At 33.1% G+C, this 15543-nt stretch overlaps 2 protein-coding genes across 2 annotated transcripts; one reads left to right on the plus strand and one right to left on the minus strand.

Moving 5' to 3' along the window:
• Positions 1-2783: 2783 nt before the first annotated feature.
• LOC143557650 (uncharacterized) lies at positions 2784-3191 on the plus strand. Its single transcript, XM_077046679.1, has one exon. The coding sequence runs from the start codon at positions 2784-2786 to the stop codon at positions 3189-3191; it is 408 nt and encodes a 135-aa protein (XP_076902794.1).
• A 2747-nt stretch (positions 3192-5938) lies between these two features.
• On the minus strand, positions 5939-6770 carry LOC143557632 (uncharacterized). Its single transcript, XM_077046665.1, has 2 exons — positions 6345-6770; positions 5939-6305 (listed from the first exon to the last, which is right to left on the minus strand). Exons 1-2 carry the CDS (start codon positions 6723-6725, stop codon positions 5970-5972), a joined length of 717 nt encoding a protein of 238 aa, XP_076902780.1. The 5' UTR covers positions 6726-6770; the 3' UTR covers positions 5939-5969.
• Positions 6771-15543: the final 8773 nt, after the last annotated feature.

A 15543-nucleotide genomic window follows, 5' to 3' on the forward strand; every position in this document is an offset into this window, starting at 1 on the left:
ATTTTAACGAATTTTATGATGCTGGCTCGTTCAGTGGTGGTTGCTTATCTTCGTTTCTTGTGCTTATCCCGAAAGTTAAGGATCCCTCGTGTCTTGGGGGTTACCGCTCAATAAGCCTCATTGGGTGTTTAAATAAAATTATCTCCAAAGTGTTGGCAAGTAGGCTAAAGGTAATAATAGGTAAGCTGATCTCGGAGCACCAATCGGCTTTTCTTTCTAATAGAAGCATTTTAGATGGTCCGTTAATCTTAAATGAGTTGGTGGCGTGGCTTCGAAAATCTAAAAAAAGGGGTTTGATTTTTAAGGTGGATATTGAAAAGGCTTATGACTCGCTGAATTGGGATTTTCTTGACTCGGTACTTTGTCAAATGAACTTTCCAAGTCGGTGGAGGATCTGGGTGTCGGCGATTCTGAAGGCGGGTAGAGCATCGGTATTGGTAAATGGCTCTCCTACTAGGGAGCTCCTATGTTCTCGGGGTCTTAGACAGGGGGACCCGTTGTCACCTTTTCTTTTCATTATTGCTATGGAGGCGTTGTCGGGTTTTATGAAGCGGGCGATAGAGAGAGACCTGTTTCGGGGGCTGAACTGTAGCAATAATGGCCCCCTATTATCACATTTAATTTATGCTGATGATGTAGTGTTTATTGGTGAATGGGAGAGACAAAATGCGTTGAATTTACGGAGAATACTTAGATGTTTCTTTTTAGTGTCGGGTCTTAGGGTGAATTTGTTGGACCCGTTATGCCCAAGACACATATTTTTATTGATGTGGCTAGTACGTCATGATCCAAGTCGGGTCATACCCAATAACAAGCTAGACAAACACCAATATGATATGATCATAACAAATGAATATTAACACTTGAGTTATTTGGAAAGAGGTTTCCAAATAAAATGTACTTGTGATATAAATAAATCATGTGGATGATTTATACTTTGAGAAAGAGCAATCCATATCGTTGTTTAAAGGGGTTAAGTAACAATATGTCAAGCATGTTACTTATATTGTGTTATGTTGGGAAATAACACAATTAAGTTTTATGATATAAAAGAAAGGAAAATAATGAAAATATGTAAAAGGGAAGGAAGCCCCCCCCCCCCCCCCCCCTCCTCTCTTTCTCTCTTGAATATTATATTATTATTCTCCAATTAGTGGAGGCATGCAAGTGATTTCATTGGTCTCTTGGGTGGTGCCATATTTGAAAGACTATATCTTTTTCTTTCTTGTTTCTTTCTCTCATAACATACCATACACAAGTAAAGCAATAGAGGAAAACTCTCTCAACTCTTCTCTTGGACGGCCAAGAACAAGACCAGAGGATAAATCCTCTACGCTCCATTCTTCTCTTCCTCTCTTTGGACGGCCAAGGAAAAAGGAACCAAGGAGAAGATACAAGTGTTGCCAAATCCTAGCTACAAGTGGTGTTTGTTGGAAAGTTTGGGGTATGCTAGCTTGAGGAGCTTCATATTCAAGTTCTTGCCTTCTTCATCATCATCCCCTTCCTCTTCCTTGGATTTGAAAGGTAGCTTTAACATGCATGTACTTATTGTGACATGCATGTGTTTGATAGTATGTATTTCGTATTTGGATCCGGGCTTGGGTTTTGCATGTGTAAAATTGGTTTTATACATATCAAATTAACAAGATTTAAAACTTATATCCGCTGCGTTTTTGGTAAAATAGGGATTTTATCACTTTGATAATCTTGTTAAAACCCAACAGAATTTGGCTAAGTGCAGGCTGTTCGGCGTAGGAGTTTCACTGACTGAAATGCAGCAGGTGGCTGCTTGCCTTGGGTGTCGAGCCGGGGATTTTCCGTTTAAGCATCTTAGGCTCCAAATTGGTGCAAACATGAATCTTATTAGTTCTTGGGACCCGATGGTTGAGTTGTTTAAAAAAAGGTTGTCGGGATGGAAAGCAAAAATTTTTTCGTTTGGAAGAAGAGAAACGGTGATTAAGTCGGTCTTGAATGCCCTCCTGACTTACTATTTTTCTCTTTTCCAGGCACCCGATGGGGTGTTGGATAAGTTGGATATGTTGAGAAGAAAGTTTTTTTGGGGTGGATCAGAAGAGAAGTGGAAGATAAACTGGGTTTCTTGGCAAAGAGTCATGACTCCGAAAGAACACGGGGGGTTGGGTTTGGGGTCGTTGCAATATACGAATCGGGCTTTATTAGCGAAATGGTGGTAGAGATTTAAAGGGGAACGGGATAAATTGTGGAGAAGGGTAATTTGGTCTATACATCATTCGTCTAGAGATTGGCTTAGTGTCCTCGCGAAGATGTCGATTCCGAGTCCATGGAAGCAAGTGAGTCGGAATTCAAAAGAACTCAATATGTTGGGACTGAATTTAGATCTATTGGTGAAAAAGGTGGTAAAGAGTGGTAATAAGACTTTATTTTGGGTGGATTATTGGATCGGAGACGACATTCTGCGAGTAAAGTTTCCCCATTTATTCGACTTGGAAAGAAATAAAGGATGTTTTGTGAATAATAGGCTGGTAATGGTTAATAGCATTATTTGCAGTACATGGGATTGGAGGAGGCATCCAGGTTTGTTACAGGAAGTTGGGGAGTTAAGGGAGATGCTAAAACTTTTTCAACATGTGGTTTTAAGGGCTAGTGATGATAAGGTGGAATGGGCTTTGGACACGTCCGGCGTTTTTTCGGTCTCAAGTATTAAAGACAAGTTAAGAGTTATAGGTTTGAACCAAGTGGATTATAAAATTGAGTGGAATAATTGGGTCCCCAGTAAAGTTGGAATTTTGGCTTAGAGGGCGGAGATGGATAGGATCCCGGTTTTAACTTTGTTGGCTAAAAGAAATATTGCGGTAGCGTCTTTGGGTTGCTTGGCGTGTGGTTTGTTGGATGAGACGACTGAGCACATTTTTGTCTCGTGCGGTCTCGCTCAATCTGTGTGGCAGGCGATATCCATGTGGTGTAATGTCCCTCAGATGTTTGCTTTTAGCGTCCGAGATATTCTTGATATGTTTAGGTATACCAAGTTCTCTAAAAGAAAGGCGAAGGCGTTTCATGTGATTTGTCTCGTTACGTTATGGTGTTTATGGAAGGCTAGAAATGAAATGATGCATGATGGGTTGCCGGTAACAGTCGGTATGGTGGTGGATAACGTAAAGACTCTAAGCTTCCTTTGGGTAAGTAATAGATCAAAGGGGCTTTCGGTTTTGTGAACGGATTGGGTCCGTTTTGTTGTATAAAGGTTGGGGTTGATGTCCATATTGGTGTATTCAGGTTGAGTCTAGTAACTTACTAGGCTATTTTGATTGTCTGTTGTATTTTCTATTATGCCTAATAATATTTTGCTTTTGTTTACCGTTTAAAAAAAACATAAATTGACTCACCTTACCATTTAAGTTTCAAGTTTCAAGTAAGATACCATAATAATTGCATATGTGTAAAGTAGATTGGGACAATGAATGTTGTAATACTTGCTAAAAGGGTGATCAATTAAGAGTTCAAATATAGAGGTGCATGTAACACACACAGCCCTAGAAATTTTCTTGAGCTTGTGACAAAGATATTGCTCCCATTATCAACATTGAACGCTGCACCCTAAGTATAGTAAATCAAGTAGTTTAAAGAGCCACCCTGATTTAACTGTATGTACCATAAGAGCATGTTTGGGATTAAGTTTGAAAAATGCTTATTGCTTATTGGTGTTTTTAAAAAGCAATACGTTAAAATATGTTTGACAACCAAAAAAATATTTTTTATGTTAGCTTTTTGAAAGGGTTAAAAAACAATTTTCTAAAAACCTTAAATTCTGGTTTTTCAAAATGGCTTTCTAAAAAAGCCAATAAGCATTTTTCAAACTTAATTCCAAACATAACTCATAATACTTTGCAACCAACGTTTTGAAATATGAATCCGTTATCGAACCAACAATATCACGGGTTCGCCAGTTGGCCGGCCGCCGACACCATAGTTAATTAACTTCGGAGAGTATTTATACATGAGTGTTTATATAATTATACGTAAAAAGATAGTATTTTGTTGAGTTTATATTTAGCATCGGTTTAAAGGAACAAAAGAAAATTTTGCTTAAGAAAGAATATATAATTAGAAATACAACACAAACATGCTATATTAGTTAATAGATATTAGTAAATAGATGCTTTTCATGTGTGAACAATGAGGCTGTTAATTTCAAATCTTGTATTAAAAAAAACTACATAGTTACATATTTTACCCTTATTCAAAACTAACTACCCCAATGATTTTTTAAAAATTCATAATTTTTTCACATGTTAATATTTTTTTAAACAAATTACATCATAAAAAGAGCATTTTATTCTCTTTAATTTAAGTATGATATTGCTATACTTTTTTACCGGTTATAATTGGTAACAAGTCGAGTTAGACGAGCTCGGGTCATGTGTAAGACCAAATTAGGGTCGGAACGAGTCGATAAAAAATGGTTAATTTAGCTCGGTTCGTGTCGGTATGGTTTGAGTTGCAAGGGGCCAGGTCAGGACATGTTTCAGATTAAAACGGTGTCGGGTCGGAAAGAGTTTTAAATCAAAAGAGGTTGGTTTAAAAAATTATCTATTTGAAATTACTATATATTTTAGCTTTGTTTCTTGATTTTCGCTATCGATTACACGCTTACTGTCTTTGCACGAAGTACACGTCTGCATTCGGATGATGTGTGCACTAACATCAAGTGAATCACGTACCGACACTGATTATGCGGTTGATGTCAGGTTGCACGCGCGCTCCGCCGCACCATGCTGGCACCCAATTAGTTTTATTAAAAGTTTCAGCTACTCTGCAAAATACCTAAATATATCTAAAAAGTTTCAGCTACTCTGTCAAATTCCTAAATATATCTAAAAAGCTACATTTAACAGCTACCAGCTTCTAGCTAACAGCCACCAGCTAATTTTGCCAAACATACCCTAAGTGTTCTAAAGGATTACGAGATCATTAACAATTCAAAAGAACAAGATAAGACACTTTTAAAGTAGTATAAAAGTAAGTTAACTCCTACAAACTCTTTACTATATTTAATAAATAAATTACACTATTACAGAGGGAATATGAACACTTGGTGTCAAAAAATAAAAAGCGACAAGATCACATCAAATCTTTATAATAAGATTATTTGAACAAGTACCACATTGATATTATAATGTGGTTAAAAAAATATTAACCACATGGAAAACCTAATCTGCACTATAACATATGATATACTCAATGATTGTAACATGTTACATATATTTATGTTGCCACAGCCCACATGTTAATATAATATTAAATAAAAAAACATATATCCTAGGCACAATAATACAAAAAGCCATAATCATATATAAGTTGAACATATTCAAACTAATGTGTCAACGTAATTCTATCTCAAATTAATATAACTGCTTCCTAATCCTGATCAAGAAACGTGACATCACAAACACCCAACCTATTGTCCCGTTTCATTCTTGACAAAATATAGCAGCCAACTAAAGATAACTGTTCAAATATAATATAACTTCAACATGAATAAATATTAAAAACTTACGTGTCATTACAATAATGTATAGTTACAAATTTACGTGACATGCATCACAGTAATATATATAGTTACACACTTGTTACAACAATAAACGTTACAAAATTACCATGTGAACGCCCCTCTTTTCCTCTTCTTCACCACTCACAGGACTTTTCGATAACATTCTCTATACGAACATGCATTTTCCCTCTTTCTTTCATGTAAGCTTAGAAACATCTTACAACGAGACATTAAAGATACTTTTACATATTGTCATATTGATTATTGAATGAATTTGAAGCTATTTATTAATACTTTAATAGCATACATAAACTAAGTAATTATGAATCAAAAATTATTTGAACAAGAAAAAGAAAAGAAAAAAAAATATAAGGAATGTGCAATAATTTATTAATTTGATGATAATAATAATAATAATTTGTTGAAGCCAAAAACAAGACCGCTATGTAACAGTGACAGACAGTGGAGACTTGGAATGACGAAATGCGTTGATCGGACTTGGAAAGTACCACCCTCTCTGTTTCGAAATCACCGGAGCTAACCGGTTTCCGGCACCGACAGCCACCGATCTTGACCGCATCATCATCGAACTATTATTATTATTATTATCATCATCATCATCCACAACCATCATATCATCACTCTTAATATTCATATCCTCAACAACCCCATCATCATGAACAATATCACTTCTTTTACTCTTACTAAACATAGACCAGAAATTAATCTTACTCCGGCTAACCTTCGGCGGCAAAGGGTTATTATTATTATTATTATTCTTATTATTAATATTATTATTTTTCACAGGAGTTTCAACATCACATCCAACGTTTCCAACATGTCGAGATCTTGACCGGAGGAAAGATATAGCAACCGATCTTGATTTACGCAACGATGGATCACCTTCATGATGGTTTGGTAACGGGCATGCATCGCCGGAGCAGTTGGTTGTTCCGGTAACGTGCCGGCTGCCTCCTCGAGAGAACGAAAAGAGCGAAAAAGGAGCGGGAGACGACGACGAAGACGGTGACGTGTCCGTGGGGATCGGAGAACAGGTGCAAGGGCGGGTGTTTGCGCACTCCGGGCAAAGTGTGAGGAGGCGGTCACGGAGGCATTTAGGGCATATTCCGGTCTTTCGTCGTCTAGACGAGTGTTTGTGGCACTTGAATGCTTGTTCTTCGTCCATGTAGAAGGCCATGGGTGATGGTTTGTGATCAAGTGTGTTTGCTAGGGTTACTATTCCTAGAGATTGTGTTGGTTAGGGTTAGGGTGAGGTGCTTAAAAAGGAAAATGGAGGGAGAGGTAACTATGGTTAGTAGATTATGATTTATGAATAACCATGGTTAAAGATAGTCTCGTTATGTTTGGTGGTCCAAGTTAGTGTTGGGATGACAAATTGTGAGGTTTGGTATACATAAAGTTATATGTTAAGTTGTGTAAAAGAACAACCATGAACCATCCCTAATTTGAGAAGTACAAGTACATGTATATAGAAGTGGCATACACTTATATATAAGTGGTATATATATATATGTTTGTGTGCCATGGATATTATTCAAGAAATATGTCTGTATAACATGGCGATACGTAAGTATATGATAGTTAAATATTCAATCTATACATTTGTTTAGTAGATAAAATGACTGATGTAATAAAAGAATGAAGTACATATAGTAAATAAATTTTTAATATGTAGTTTTGATCATACTATGACTTTATTTAAGTTTCTTTCTCAGTAGTTATTGTGTATGTCGGTGCCTTATTATCGCCCATACTATAACGAATCGAACCAGTACCAACTGAATTTTAGGCAATTCCCAAATTTTGAATGAGATGTCGATTCGTATAAGAAACAGAATAATAGTCTATTAATATTAAAGATTGATTTTGAGAAACGTTTTGACTCTTTCTTGGGAGTACTTGGAGAGGATTATGTTGTTTACGGATTTTGAATCCATCAGATCTTTGGTGTTCGTTAAAGCTACTCATGAAGAGGGGGAAAGGAGGCTGGAACCGTATTAATCATAACCAAGTAAAACAATAATGGTGCCATTTTTTTTTCTAGTTTATTAACAAGGGGGGGAGGGGGGAGGATTTCTTGGTTAAGCATGTCAAAGCCCCCTACCCTATACCCTAGAAGGGGAATCGTGAATAGAAGCGATGGTATCGGTGTTTATTATTAAAATATTCAGCAGCGGAAAATTCATCAGGACCGTAGTTAAAACCTTTTTGAAAATACTTTGACTATCAATCATGAGTTTTATAAGTTTAGAAATCATCATAACAGTATTGAAAAACAAGTTGTCTCACATAAATGCGAGTTGTACAAAAACTCGAATGTCTCACCTTGAAAGTTTATAAATAAAGAGCTACTTGGTATTAAGCACATAGTTAAACACAATGTAGTATATCTAGATTAGTATAAGCCCGATAATCATGAGATTAGAAACTTTACATGATAGCACAAAGTCATACCTTGTTTAGACAGAGCTTTTGGATTCGTATACAAAACTTCTTTCAATCGGATTGGTTATGACTACTCAAGGGTATTATATCAATACTCTTATAAAGCAGAAAGTGAGAGAGGGACGTGATTTTGAAACGAGAAATGAAGGCTGATTGATTCCCATTTTGTAGCTAAAATTTAGTCTGGTCGTGTATCGCGATGACCACAAACAGAGGCTATTGCCTAGCGCGACGAGCCTGTAGCTTTGCCTATCAGCCCTAGCTATGCCACATGGCATGCAACATGACAGGCAACGTGTTTCCTCAGCGTATCCTCCACGTCGGGTATCGAGATGGGTTACCTAAGTGTCCGTTGCGTAGCGCGATGAACTACAAAATTTTCTGGATAATTACAAGCCTTCGCGTATCTCAACGAGGCTTATTTAAATCCGTCACGTCACGCGATAGGAAAAAAAATTTTGTTTCCCATCATCAAAAATACTAAAGCGGCTCGTGACGATGCGAGCGTGCACCACATTGCGCCCGTCAAACCACGCGCACGGGCGCTTTGCACCCTCAGCTAGAACCACTGAAAGTGTCTTATCATATAAGAATCTTCTTTATAAAAAACTTATTAGTTTTGTAATCTAACAATGTGAAACAATAACTCACTTTCTAATTTATATCAATGTGGAAAGGTTCCCTTTTTCTTCCTCCACCAATATGAGAGGAAAACTCACTTCTTTTATTTCTCCATATTTCCTTTACTTATATTTTGGTTTGTTAAAAAGCGGGCTCGTATGCACATCAATTCCATTTCGTTACTAGATGAAATAGCTCTTGCTAGATGGAATCCTTTCTTTTGGAGGAAGATGAATATTTTAGCTTGGCAGATATGCCTAATAGTATTCCAATGAGGGTCAGTTTGATTGATAAAGGTTATGATGTTCGTTTCGTGTTATTTCATGTGGCAAAGAAGTGGAATCGGTGAATCATGTATATTGGTTTGTGTAATTTAGCTTTGAATATATGGGTGCGATTGAAAGATGGTTTCATTCTTGTACCTCTTGTGATTTATGTCAAAATAAAACTATCTCCAATGCATGCGTAAGTCACATGACCTTACCATTGGAGAAGTATGCCCTTAGAGGTGTTTGAATCAACCAAGCCCTTGCTATGGGGTGCGGAAGGGGAGATCAGGAAGGGGGCGCAGTGGGCACCGTACACCATCGCGGGGCGTGGAGGGGAGAGGGGCGATTGGGATGGCCGGCACGAAAGAGGTGGGGGTGGGCCCTCTCTTTCTCCATCTCCCTCTCTCTCTCTCTCACACACACACACACTTATATATGTATGTATGGGATTGGGTTCATTTCAGAAGTTTTCTTATGGTGAGAAGTGCGAGAAGTCTTTCTAGCCAATCATATAATTTTTTTTTATTTTATGTTTAATTAATTACTAGGCATATTAGTAAAATTTTCATGATTTATTTTTGGTAACTAATAAATAAGTTAGGAGTTTCATACATGATTTTCTTTTTATCTTTTTTATATTATATTGATTGTTAATTTTTTATTATTTCGAAATTTTTTTAACAAATTCGGATTTTTATACTAAAATAAAAAAAAGTCCGAATAATTATCCCTAAACATTAAAAATACGCGCTACACATCAATGTTAATAACATATACTATACATATAATACAACATATCCTACACATTAAAAATACATACTACACATCAATCTTAACAATATATCTTACATATTATATAAAATATCTTACGCATCATAAAGCATATCCTACACATTAAGCAACACATCTTACATGTTATACAGCATATCATACACATTAAACCTATTTACATCTTATTTACAGTTTATCAACAAGCAATCTACATCTTTTTTTATTTTATTTTTAATTTCAAGATTTTTATATAAATTATACATACACACTTCAAAATACCATCCACACAATACATAAATAAACCAACACACGATAAAAAAAATTACACATACACAAATCAAAGTATCACCTACACAATACATATATGAACCTACATATTACTTAAATGAACCTACACGTGATAAAAGATACACATATATAATTCAAAAATACCACATATATAGTACATATACGAACCTACAAAGTACATAAATAAGCCTACACACGATAAAAATTAGAACTACACTATTCGAAATACAACATACACGGTACATATATGAACTTACATATTACATAAATGAACCTACACGATAAAAATTACACTTACACAATTCAAAATACCACAAATACAATACATGTATGAACCTACACAGTACATAAATAAACTTACACACGAAAAAAAATACACATACACAATTTGAAATACCACATATACTAACAAATAAATAATGTAACTTTTAACATAATCATTTTTTAATTATTAATTTAATTAGTAAATTGTGAACTAATTAATTCCTAAATAATGCAACTTTAACGTATTGTTGGTCAACGTTTTTTTATGAACACTGAAGAACGTGTTAGCTTATATAAACTAGAAAACGTATGGTGAAACCCACAAATTTATTTGGTAATAAAAATTTTTGGTAATATATATTATATGATTTTTTTTTTTTTGCAAGTTGTGATAACTTCTTGCGAGCTTAGATTATTATAATATTTTATTTGAGAGATGATGTAGTTAAAATTTAGGAATATAATAATGAAATGTAAGTTACAATTGTGGCTTCTACAAAGGAAATACCAACATACCCTTTTTGTTTGAAACTCCGTTAATTTCCATTAAGATGTTGAAACTCATAATTACACTATTACCATTTTTTTTGTAGACCCTAGATCAATCATCATCAATGATTATGATTAACTTCTCGTACTTCTCACTATAAAATCACTTCTCGCAAGATCCATCCCCTGTATATATATATATATAGGGAGAGGATCAAGAAAAAATTTATCTTTAGAGAGAAAACTTAAAAACTCCTAAAGATTTATTTTTAATTAAAAATTAAAAATATTTTCAAATTTCTGTTTTTGCCATTATTCTTATATTTTCTTACCCTTTGCTCAAAAAAAAATTAAAAAAAAAAAACCGTTGTAATGCACATACGTATTACTGTGCAATACCGTTGTATTACACATGTGTATTACTATGTATTTTTAAGTTTAATAGTGTTTAATTGCATATATTCAATATTTGTGTATTGTATATGCGTAGTAGTGTTGTATTATATGAAAAAAAAATAATAATAAAATAAAAGTCGATATAGTGAACATGTGCGTTAATGTTGTATTACACATACGCACTAATGTGTATTCGATGTGCGTATTAGTCTTATATTGCATATATACAATAGTGTGTATCAAATATGTACAATAATATTGTATTCTATGCAATACAAACACTTTTGCATATATGCAATGCACACTATTACACATGTGCACTACACCGACGAGATTACCGACAAGTTTTTTTTTTTTTTTTTGGAACCAATAACAACATATAAGAATAATAGGGAAAAAAAAAGAAACTTCAAAAAGAAAATTTTTTTTAAAGTTAAAAATAGTTTTTTAGGAGTTTTTAAGTATATATATATAATATGTAAGTGATTGGCAAATTAAGACGCTAGAATTAAGAGTTTTACAAGTTATGATGCATAAGGTACATGTTAAAGTATGGATAAGTTTGTCTTTTTCACTCATATCACCCCGGTTCATTTGATTTCTATAAAAACAATTACAGTATAGTACCTCAACTTTACTTAGATTTTGTAAATTTAAGAATTAGTTACAAATTTAATCCCTCATGATTACCCATTTTTTACTCTAGCTTTATTGTTTTTGGTTTTCTTCATGTATGTTTTACAAAAATACGGTTAACAAAAATCCGAACATACCTATTTAAACGAGCTTATTTTTGTCGACGTTTCAATATAAATTTTTTTCAAAACAGATCGACGGTTTAAAATATACAAGTCATTACTGCATGAATGTACAAGTTTCTTAAAGGATAAATGTTTACAATCTCATGTTTTCATATAATTATGTATCCAACCCTTTATCTTTTTAACTTGTTTCAATTCAAAATTTAAGTAATACTTACAACTTTGACCCCTCAAATTTATCCAAATATTACTCAACTTTAATTTTTTTTTCCTTTTTATATGTTTTATAGAAATGTGATTAAAAGTATTCAAGTTATATAAATATTTAAAATAATTAAACAAACGTGAGTCAGGCTCGGTATGAAGTTCGAGTTGAGCTAGAGTATTATTCCCCGCTACATCGTGCGGGCACCTAACTAGTATATATATATATATATATATATATATATATATATATGGGTGGGTTCTAGTAAAAACTCCTCTTAAAGAGAAAACTTAAAAACTCCTAAAAACTTCTAAAAAACTATTTTTAATTTATTTTTGAAGTTTCTTTTTTTTCCATTATTCTTATATGTTGTTATTGGTTAAAAAAAACTTGTCGGTAACATCGTCGGTATAATACGCATGTGTAATAGTGTGTATTGCATATATGCAAAAGTGTTTGTATTGCATAGAATACAATACTATTGCACATATTTGATACACATTATTGTATATATGCAATATAAGACTAATACACGCATCGAATACACATTAGTACGTATGTGTAATACAACATTAACGCACATGTGCACCACATCGACTTTTATTTTATTATTATTTTTTTTCCATATAATACAACACTACTACACATATACAATACACAAATATTGAATATATGCAATAAAACACTATTAAACTCAAAAATACATAGTAATACACATGTGTAATATAACGGTATCGCACAGTAATACGTATGGGTATTACAACGGGTTTTTTTTATATTTTTCGAGTGAAATATAAGAAAATATAAGAATAATGGCTAAAACAAAATTTTAAAAATATTTTTTTATTTTTAATTAAAAATAATTCTTTAGGAGTTTTTTAGTTTTCTCTTTAAAGATGAGTTTTCTCTTGATCCTCTTCCTATATATATATATATATGTTGGGGTGTCCAAGGGTTTTAAACCATAGCGGGGCGGGTTTCGAAACCCTCCACCATAGAGACCAGCCTAAGGGCCTCAACTTTGCTGCTTTTTGCATATGATTGGCCCCAATTAAGTAAAATAAAATGTTTTATTTAAATATTGTGTGTAGTGTGTAGGTAATGAGTTTGAAAATAAGAATGATGAGAATATTTGTAAGGTTGGAGATGAAATAAGTAATTTTAAGGATTTATAAGAATATGATGTGACATCTAAGGACACCCGCAACATTGTGGATAGTCTAAGCTCCTAGCTCCTCTTAGGCCGGTCATCTACCCGGCCTCGGCCAGAATTTGCTTGTCCTTGCTGATTAGTAGGATATTAACGGAACCCAAGATTTAACGTGTTAATTAGTGGGGTATTAACGGAATCAATGGTGGGTTGTCCCTTCTACCAGATAACAAATAACAAATAACAAATAACAAATAACAAATAAATAAATAAGTACAAGCATGTAGCAATATTTTTATTACTTTTATTGAAAATATACAAAGCAGAGCCCTTGCGATAAACTCACGTGATTATATTTGAATATAATGATTAATGAATATATAGGGAAACATTAATACATAATTACCTAATAACAATTTGTCAGCTATAACGTATTTTTTATCTGAACATAAAATACAAACATATAAAATCTCGTTCCAAATCTTTTCTTCAGTCATCAAATCTGGCCCTTACAATTAAAGCTGCAAATTTGAATATGTATTAATGTTATTATAAAATTAAACTTACATTATGATAAGGGGAAAAAGAAATAGAAAGAATATGAAAACGTGACTTTAATAAATAATGCATCAATCTAAAGTAAACGGAAACACGAATTGAGACTCTTTATAGTTTTTACATAATTTGACAGTTGATATAAAAAAATAATTGTGTTAGGCTAACATACTCTTCCTAAACTTTCATTCCCTCACATATTTAATTGACAAATTAGTCATTTCAACATTTTGTTATTCATTTTATAGTCTTTTAAAAATTTCAAATAAAAAACTATTAATATAAATTGGTTTTGTTTTTATGTCTTTTTGTGTGTTTTTCTTGTTATTTTTATTATTAATAATACTCTTATTTTCATTATTATTATTATTATTATTATTATTATTATATTTTCAAGGTATTATTCTACACCGATGTAAGCTAGCAAAATAATAATAATAATAATAATAATAGAAGATAAAAAGTGAAATTTATAAAGTTTTTAGTAGAAGTAGTTAATAGATAATACGTTTAGAGCATTCTCAATCCGTTCCCTAAAATTATGTGAGAGAGATTTGTAAATTATATGATATGGTTATGAATGATTGTGAGTAGAAGAGAGAGAAAATTTATATGGGAAGGTTAAATTTGAGGTTTTGCTGTAGATACTGTATAATTTTTTAATATTTTTATAAAGTAGTTGTGAGTGAAAGAGAGAGAAAATATGATAATAAATGTATATAAAATATTATTTAATTAAACATGAGAGAGAAAATACAGTGTTATTTAGTGTAATTATCTTAAATATATATAAACGAAACATCCCTAAATTCTCTCAAGCTACCAGATTGTTTTATTTGAAAATGAAGGCTTCTTATGCATTTGATCCGAATTCACGGGTATGGGTCTCACAAAACTCAGACAGCCATTAAACGGGTTATAACATCTCATTATATTAAAAATTAATCTTATTAAATATCTGATATGAAAATCCTATAAAATAGGGATATACTAAAAATTAATATCTGATTAAAAAAAGATATTATTTATAATTAAGAAATAATTTTACAGTAAAAAAAATACCAAACCCAGATATATTTTAAACCGGGTTATTACATCTCATTTATTTGTGAAACCGTTTCATCATCAAATCCTAAGTATATTATTAACTTCCTTACAATAAATAAAATTAAAATCCTAAAAAAATGTAAATATTAGAAGCGAATAATGTAAATCAACCCCGTAATACGGGGGACAAAAGCTAGTATGATATATATGGATTTAGGGTAGGGAACGAGCTGGGAATGCTCTTAGCAACACATATTATACTACTACCCATGAGACCATGATCTAACGGTTTGGTGTTTACCCCTTATAAAAATGTCGTGAGTTTAAACTTTTACACTAATTAGTTGACCTTCATGTGTAAAAAGAAATGATAGGTAGAGTATTAGAGGAAACGAAGAATGAGCTCGACCCCGCGTGTTTCTACACTTCTATCATGAGAAAAAGTCCCTTGATGGGGCGGCTACCTTGATGATTCCACTACTAAAATATTGAACTGTCGTATGCAAATAAAATGTTGTACCAATTCCAGAACCTTACACAACCAATAACAACTCTACCGAACCAACCTCCGGGATTTGTTGACCTTTTGTCGATATCTATGTTCGATCCTACAACCCACAACAATACCAACACCTGCAACGATATCGATACCCAAACTACTCTAATTACTGCCAACACCAAAAGTCAAATGAATCCGACAAAAACAAGGAGTGGGGTTATACCACAAACTCATT

The sequence above is a fragment of the Bidens hawaiensis genome, unplaced genomic scaffold (genome assembly GCF_021521415.1).
Source record: "Bidens hawaiensis isolate Kalapana, Puna unplaced genomic scaffold, B.hawaiensis_p1.1 tig00019079_1, whole genome shotgun sequence".
Lineage (NCBI taxonomy): Eukaryota > Viridiplantae > Streptophyta > Magnoliopsida > Asterales > Asteraceae > Bidens > Bidens hawaiensis.

Excerpts from the sequence above, each read along its gene's own strand:
- LOC143557650 (XM_077046679.1), top strand. The coding sequence starts at position 2,784 with ATGGATAGGATCCCGGTTTTAACTTTGTTGGCTAAAAGAAATATTGCG.
- LOC143557632 (XM_077046665.1), bottom strand. The coding sequence starts at position 6,725 with ATGGCCTTCTACATGGACGAAGAACAAGCATTCAAGTGCCACAAACAC. Across the intron at positions 6,306-6,344 it reads TTGGAAACGTTGGATGTGAT|AATAATAATAATAATAATAA; the intron begins GTTGAAACTCCT and ends ATTAATAATAAG.